The 8575-nt window shown below is 42.6% G+C and overlaps 1 protein-coding gene across 1 annotated transcript; it reads right to left on the reverse strand.

The window, feature by feature from the left end:
• Positions 1-5380: 5380 nt before the first annotated feature.
• LOC308650203 (growth arrest-specific protein 7-like) lies at positions 5381-7834 on the reverse strand. The gene has a single exon (XM_081296207.1). It carries the CDS (start codon positions 7823-7825, stop codon positions 6953-6955), a length of 873 nt encoding a protein of 290 aa, XP_081152333.1. The 5' UTR covers positions 7826-7834; the 3' UTR covers positions 5381-6952.
• Positions 7835-8575: the final 741 nt, after the last annotated feature.

Here is an 8575-nt window from a genome sequence, read left to right on the forward strand (position 1 = left end):
TGGGGAAGGCTATGGATGACTGCAGTGTCCCAAGATGGAAGTAGGTTAGGCTTAGGCTCCCAGGTGTTGGGGGGTGGTGAACTTGGACCTACCCTAGGCCTGGGTGGGTCCTTCGCAAGTCAGTGTGGACAGATCTGGGCCTGCCTGCAGATCTGGGCCTGCCTGACTCCGCAGTAGTCTGCTGGTTGGAAAGGGTGGTCCTGCACCAGAGGCTAGGCTCTGGCGGGTGACTGACTCGCCGGTGGAGGGGTGGACCAGGGCCTACTATTAGCCTGGGTCCTGCTGTGGGCTGGTGTGGGCGGTCCCCACCTATGGGTTTTTATTTTTTTATTATTTGAGAGAGGGAGAGAATTTTTTTTTTAAAGAGAGAGTGAGAGAGGAGAGAGAGTGAGAGAGAGAGAGAGAGAGAGAGAGAGAATTTTTAATATTTATTTTTTTAGTTCTCGGCGGACACAACATCTTTGTTGGTATGTGGTGCTGAGGATCTAACCAGGCCGCAGGCATGCCAGGCAGGAACGCTACCGCTTGAGCCACATCCCCAGCCCCAAACACCTATGGGTTTTTAAAGAGAAAGTCTCATTTGAAATTGTGTGTGAGTGAGTGTGCGCGCATGCGCACCCACACATTTATAGAAAATCTTGGGCAGGAGATTGCAACCATGATTCTCTTGGGTTTTTATCTCCAGGTATTTTCTCTAAGCACATTTGAATTCATGTTCCTCAATTCTGATGTTGTTACTAACCCAGCCTGCTCTCTGCAATTTTGAAATCTGGCCATAATATAATTTCTTTTGTTTCATTGAATCTAAATTTGAACAAAAAGAATTAAGGCAATCCAGAGGAAAAATTACAAAAACAAATTGATTCACAAAGCACACATTTCTTAACCTAAGATGACAATAATTTGGTTAATAAAACTTACAGTTTGGAACTTGGAACTGGAATGTCCCCTAAATGCCTGTTTTTTGTTGTTATTGCTATTGTGGGTTTTTTTTTTGTGTGTGTGTGTGCTGGGGATTGAACTTGGGGGGGAGGGGGAACTCACCCACTGAGTCACATCCCCTATTTTGTATTTTATTTAGAGACATGGTCTCACTGAGTTGCTTGGTGCCTTGCTTTTGCTGAGGCTGGCTTTGAACTTGCGATCCTCCTGCCTCAGTCTCCTGAGCTGCTGGTATTACAGGCGTGCGCCACTGAGCCTGGTAAGGCCTGTGTGTTTAAAAGCATGGTTACCAGCCCCTGGCACTGTTGAGAGGTAGCGGAACCTTTAAGGTACAGCCTAGTGGAAGGAAGTTGGGTCGTTGCAGTTGTGCCCTTGAAGGAGATATTGAGATGCAGCCCCTTCTTCTCTTTGCTTCCTGGCTGCCATGAGATGAATAGACCACCTCCATCACCTGCTCCTGTCATGATGTACTGTACTGCCACAGGCCCAAAGCAACAGGGCCAACCACAGACAAAACCTGAGATCATGAGCCAAAACAAATCTTTTCCCTTATTAAGTTGATTATCTCAGGTATTTGGCACAGTGATGGAAAACTAACAAAAAATGTGTTTTTAGTTCTTACCTCAATATATTACCACCATATTCACTTGTTTATTTTTTATGATCAATGTTTTTTATTATATAATATTTATTGGTCATGCACGTTCAATCAACAAGATCAACAGAAATTTGTAAATATAGCACAGTATAGCATACATTATTTTATGTAGTACATTAAAATAATTCCTTGTCTTTTATATAATTTTAAAAACTGGGGAATAAATAAAAGACATAAACACACAAGACTATATATGTAAATTTTTTTTTCTTTTTTTCTGGAGATTGTACCCAGGGCCTTGTGTATGCTAGGCAAGTGCTCTGCCCCCGAGCTATATCCAGAGTCCTTTTTTTAAAAAAAAAGTTTATTTTGAGGCAGGGTCTTGCTAATTTTCCCAGGCTGGCCTCAAACTTGGGATCCTCCTGCTTCAGCCTGGGGAATTATAAGTATGCACCACCCCTGGCTGTATTTCTTATTTTTCAATTCTATGCCTTGATCTATGGCTCCATTACCAAAGAAATATATTTTCTGCATATTTCAAAAGCCTGTCCTTCATATTGAACCAGTTGCTGATTTTTTTTTTTTTTTTTTTTTTTAAGTCTGAAGGGTTTCTCTAGTTCTGGCTATTGTTGAGCTCATAGTCAGCTAGTAGGAAAAATCTTGACTGGGTTCCAGTTACTTATTCCTTCTAAGTTCCCTGGAGGTCCATTTATCCCTCTTTCAGCCCTTTAGAAGGCCTACCACAAACTAAAATAGAATTCTGATAAAGGTGGGAGTTAACTCTACTGAGAACTTAGAATTCAGACAGGATCATTTAGGTGATGATGAGCCCTGGAATTCTGAGGTTAATAAGCCTGGAGCTGAATGTTATATTGGAGGAGAGAAGGACAATCTTGAAAGCATAAGGGAATCACCTATCAAGAAATAAAGGAAGGTACTACACAACTATACTGTTGTGGAATCTTGCTACTTTTCATAAGAGCCAGCTGTGCTTCCCTTTAATTCCTTAATTTCATATCTGTGAGACTCTCCTGTCTTCTCTCTTTCTTAAGTGGGTTACTGGCCCATACTATTTATATACAGGTTATGGATTCAACCAACTGCAGATCAAAAATATTCAGGAAAAATGTATTCGTGCTGAGCATGTACAGACTTTTTTTTTTCCTTGCCACTGTTTTCTAGACAGTACAGTTTAGCAGCTATTTACATAGCACTTACATTGTATTAGGTATAATAAGTAATGTAGAGATGATTTTAAATATACAGGAGAATATGTTTAGATTACACACAAATAAAATACCATGCCATTTATAGGAAAGATGAGCATCATTGGATTTTAGGAAAGATTTAAAAAATACAAAATTTGGGGGTCCTGGAACCAATCCCCTATGGATACTAGGGAATTACTGTATTGCTGAGGTATAGACTCATATGGGTTCCTGATTATTAGAGTGTAATAAAGCTGGGAAGCTAGAATTAGACTATTGTAACATAAAGAACTAGATCTCGGTGTTGGGGATATAGCTCAGTTGGTAGAATTCTTGCCTTGCACGCACAAGGCCCTGAGTTCAATCCCCAGCACCACAAAACAACAATGACAACAACAACAACAACAAAAACCCCTAGGTCTCCAATTACCATCCACTCTATGCATTCATTGTTAATATAAGGAAATGGAGTGACAATGTATGCCTCAGATTCTTCATCATAATGCTATTTTTTATCCACTATTAGAGGAAATTTTTGACTTGTATATCCATAGTATATAGTAATTTAAATGGCTGTGATATATCTTGGGAAGTTTAGTAGAAAAAGGTCATGATATGTTATGGAAAAGAATCAAAAGCAATTTGCACAGAAAGCATGATAGCAGCTATATAAAAATTTGTAGACACAAAGATAGGAAATAATACTAGTTACTGCTGACTAATAGGATTATGAATGAGGGTTTTTGTTTGTTTGTTTGTTTTTGTTTTTGGCAGTGGGTTATCAGGAATTGAACCTAGAGTTTTTTGTTGTTGTTGTTTTAACCACTGAGCCATATCCCCAGGCCACCCTCCCTCCTTTTTTTTTTTTTTTTTTTTTTAAGACAAGGTCTTGCTAAATTGCTTAGGGCCTTATTGAGTTGCTGAGGCTGCCTTTGAATTTGTGATCCTCCTGCCTCAGCCTCCTGAGACACTGGGATTACCGGTTTGCATCACCACACTTGACCCATGAAAGAGTTTTTTTTGACTGTCTTCTGTAACTTGATGAACTTCACAAACTACTCCTTCTTTCCCCCCAAAAAGGGATGGGCAGGGAACAAAAGGAAATTCGCCTTCCAAATTAGCACTTACACCCAAGTAACTCAGATGCATACTCTCTCAGAATTAAAACAAGTTTTTAAGCTTGCCTGAGTGTTGTGGCAGAGGAATATTTTAAGAATATTCCTGGACAAACATTTCTTCATATTCTGAAGAGGCATTTGTGTTCTTTCAGCTGGACCTTGAGAGGGTGTCAGGGAGTACTTCACCAACTTCTCTGAGATCAATAAATCAGTTTAAGACTTACAGTTATTATATACATAGCTGAATGGGTAAATGCAGTGCTCATATCACTTTTAGTGAATGATACTGAAAGGTGAGTAGTTCTGAGAACTTAGTTCAGAGCTTTGCTAACAAAAGTGCATATAAATCACCTGGGGAATCTTGTAAAATACAGGGTCTAATTGAGTAGGTCTCAGGTAGGGCCCAAGATTCTGCTTTTTTGTCATGTTTTGGAATTATATTCATCCCTAGTAAGGCAATGCAGAGGTTTTTTTTCTGGGATTACGTCTAGGAAACTAGTTGCATTTATTACAATTAAAAATAGGTGCAATGATGACTCAAAGATCAAAATCCAACTTGGGGAATGCCATGGTAATTAAATCCTGTTATGGAACAGTATTATGAAATGGCAAAATAGTTCTGATTGCTATATTTCAATCTAGTTTTGAGGTGAAACTGCTAGATATATGCAATCATGCCATATTTCACAATTAAAGACCACTTTTCACAGATTTTTGGCAAGAAGCCAGAACATTAAAAAGGATTTTAAAATAAGGATAACTATGTGCAGACGCATAACATGAAAAAATGGTGCACTTTTGGATGAAGATTGAGACATTTTTTTGAGAGGGTTTTTCTTCTGTCATCATGTTTGAACTGTTTCTTTGGGCATACCATTAAATTGGGCAATATAAGTTGATTGCTTTCCAATAGAAGGCCTAAGAAAAAGAAACCGCTGGAAAATTACAAGTGAAATCCTATTAAGACATGCCTGAATAAGATTTGAAACTTGGCCTTTGCCAAGGAAAATTTTGGCATTGTATCAATAACATTTCCTAAATCAACTTTAAAAAAAAAAAAAGAATTCATTTTTTAGTTGTGGATGGACACAACACCTTTATTTTGTGTATTTATTTATTTTTATGTGGTGCTAAGGATTGAACCCAGTGCCTCATACATGCTAGGTGAGCACTCTCCCACTGAGCCACAACCCCAGCACCCCCTAAATCAACTTTTGCTTCTTTAATCCTTTAACCAAGTAATTCCATTGAGCTCTTAGCCTGCAAAAATTTCTTTCCCTTTGGAATCCATTTTTTTCAGGGACATTGTTTTGGAATTACATTCATTTAGGTTTTACATTGCAATTGAAACTTAAGATTATATTTTTATTTTTGTTGCCAGTCTTTTTTTCTTGCTTTAGTAGTTTTTTTTTCCCAGTGTGAATGAGTACTTTTAGAAATGTCAAAAATTTTAAACCAAAGAAAATGGAGGGAATTGGAAAGACTTATTATTATTATTATTATTATTTTGGTTTGCTTTAGTATATTGAACATCTTTCTAAAATAAACTATGAGAAAGCCATTCTAATTCAATGGAAGAGATGCTGAAGGATTCAAGATTAACATCCATTATTAGCAATGTAAAACGGAGGGAAAGATCCGTGAATTGGGCTCGTAGGATTCTGCCCCCATGGGAGACGGAAGGGTCAAGCCGAAAGCCATCCATGGGAAAGATGAAGAAAGGTGGGCTCTCAGGACAGGGGTTTCTGGCTAGAAGCTGTTCCTTGCTCACTGGGTCAATATTTTCTCCCAGCCCCCTCAGGCTGATTCTCTAGGCTAAGATGGTGGAGATGGTGTTTGCTGTAGTCGAGAAAGAAAGTGGCGGGCTGAACCCAGGGATAGTGCTGAAAAGCTTCCTGAGTCACACTTGGCTCAGGCTCCTCCAGGGAAGATGGACAGAGGGAAAGCTTGGTGCAGGGCTCTGGAAAGTTCGGAGGAGCTGGAGGTCCAGGTGGCAGGACACACCTGGATAGCAAGGAGAGAGAGTCTGCAATGCTCATACAGCAGTCCAAACCCTATCTTGCATAAGCAGATGGAGTCTGACAAAGACTTTCCCTAACCTGTCTCCCATGTGGGACTGACCTAGCCCTATTAAGCCCTTGGTGGGCAGCGTGGGAAAGCGGGGGTCACGGTAACCCAGTGTTGGACAGGACACCGTGGGAGACAGACCCCATATGGTTTCTGGCTCATCTCCATCTCTCAAAGCTTTTGGACATGCACACAGCTGAAGGAGGTCTCCCTGGCGGAGAACTTTGGGCAGCGGTGGCAGGGTGGGGGTGGGGACTGCCTTGAGAAAGCAGCTGAGGAATGGAGGGATCGGGATTTTCCAGAGACTTCAGAGATGATGCCTGGTCTGATAGGAACCATGATTCAATGCTCCGACTTGGGGCTAATTTGCCGAATGAGGTAGTTCCATCCTGACCTCTCTGGGCAGGGTTGGTCAGGGAAGACAGAAAACAGGCCTTCCCAAGACCCACGGGAATGAAAAGTGGCCAAGAAAAGCCAGATTTGGGCTCCCAGAACTCAATGAGAAAAATAGAGAGGGGGCCGTAAAGGATTCTAGGTGCATGCTGAGCTGACGGCGCCTGCTATCCATGACTCTGATCCTGACATTGGCTTGGAGGCAGAGACAGCCCTTCCCTGATCTTCCAAAGCCCCGGGAGATAAAGGGACCAGGTGAAGGATGGGCTTTGGGGCATCCAAGGGCACAAGTATTTGACGGCCACGCCTATGGAACTCAGCAGGGACCACAAAGTTCCAGCCTCAGTTTGTTCTCAGAGCAACAAGCACGGCACGGGGTTTGGGGGGGCTTCAGTTTTGGAGACAAGGGCAGGGTTGCAGGTCTGTCTTCTTGGCCTGGGAATATTTGGGATTCCCCAGCTGAGCCATCCAGATCACCCTTCTGGAATTGCCAGCTCTCTCCTCTCTCCTCAGTGGACAGGAGAGTGGGTGGGAGGACAGCTTCACCAAGCGGGAGCCACCACCCCCTCTCCACGGGACCCCCAGCCCCTCTCCTGGGCAGGACCCCCAGTGCCGCACAGGCGTGTCTAGATCTCCATGTCCACGGGGCGAATGTTGCCCGTTTTGTGCTCTCTGACCCACAGCTCTCTGTCTTTGGCCGGGTCCACTTTTCGAAGCAGTTGGTCCACAGGCTCGACTGTGCTTTGGTTGAACATGTCTGTCTCATGCCGCAGCTGTGTGTACTGACACAGATGTTGCCGGATCATCTCCACCCTCTCCACCTCCAGCTGCTCCAGCTCCAAAGTGGTGGTCACCATCTCTTCAAACCACTTGGACTGCGCCTGGTTGTAGAGGTCCACACAGCGCATGAGGTCATCACCAGCCTGTGTGGACTTTCTCCGTGCCTTCTTGATGTCCTCCTCTGTCTTGTTGCTCAGCTTGATCTCCAGCTGCTGAGTCTTCATCTCCAGGTCTCTCTGACGCTCTGTGAGGGCTTTCCGGGCCTTCTCCACCGACGCGTAGCAGCTGGCGAGCTGCTTGTGGAGGTCAGCGATATGGTGGTCACACTTTTTCATGTCTTTCTTGAAGTTCTCACGAAAGTTCATTAGGGGCTTCTCTACCTCGCTGTGAAGCTTGGCGGAGAACTTGAGATGAACCTCTGCTTCATCTGCCAGACTCTTCTTCACCTGGGCCCAGGCTTCTCCCAAGGAGCCTTCCTCCTGTGCAGCCAAGGAGTTCTGAGAGAGCTTAGCCAAGTTCTTTGCATATTCTTCTTCAATCTTTATCCTCTCTCGGACGAATTCAGACATTTCTTTCTGCATTTGTTTGCCCTTCAGTTGCTTTTGGAGCAGCAGTTCAAACCCAGCCACCGTGCCATTGCCTTGGGGATCCTTCTTATCAGCCCAGAAGTAGTCACAGTAGCTCCACTCGGTTGGCTTTAACAGTTGCTGTTCAGGCATGGTGTCTGGGTGAGGGAATGTTACGCAATTTATCATCTTCTCTGTGGGGTCAACTTTATTTTCAAGATTAAATATTTTGTCTTCATTGCCTGAGGTTCTATCTTCCAAATGGTCTTGTCTGTGGGTGATACTTTCCATTGAACTTTTAAGTTGGTTTAGTGATTCCTTCCCTTCAATGATTTCTTCTTTGTTTCTTCTCAGGACCTCTAATATATCTTTACAGAAGTGATCTTTCATCTCCTGAAGAGATTCTGTTATTTTACTGCAAAACTCCTGTGCCTGCTCTCTTATATAATTCTTTAAGTCGTAGAACATTTTTACTAAATACATCCAGAACTCCTTCTCTGACATTTCTTCGATGGATTCTCTTATGGGAATAGCTTGGTTTGTTTGGAGCACTTTATTCCCTTGTTTTTTCATTTTGTTTGTGCGTCTTCCCATCTAGCCATGTGGTTCTGAGGCAGGATAGTTTCTACTCTGTCGATTTGAAGTGTCCCTGAAGGTTTCCAGAAACTCACAGATCTAGGCTCCGGTTTCAGCAGACTCTACCACACTGCAGGACCCAGAAGGCTCACCGACCGAGGGCGATGGATGAACTCCGGGAGAGAGTCTGCATTTTTAAAATAGCATTCTAGTCCTCTTATTTTTGCTTTTCAGGATAAATTAGATTTATCAGTTTAAAAAGGCTCTTATTTATTGGAGAATCACCAGGTTTAGATAAAGTCGCAAATGTACGATCTTTTTTTTAAA

This window comes from Spermophilus citellus (assembly GCF_964194105.1).
Source record: "Spermophilus citellus genome assembly, chromosome: 5".
Taxonomy (NCBI): domain Eukaryota; kingdom Metazoa; phylum Chordata; class Mammalia; order Rodentia; family Sciuridae; genus Spermophilus; species Spermophilus citellus.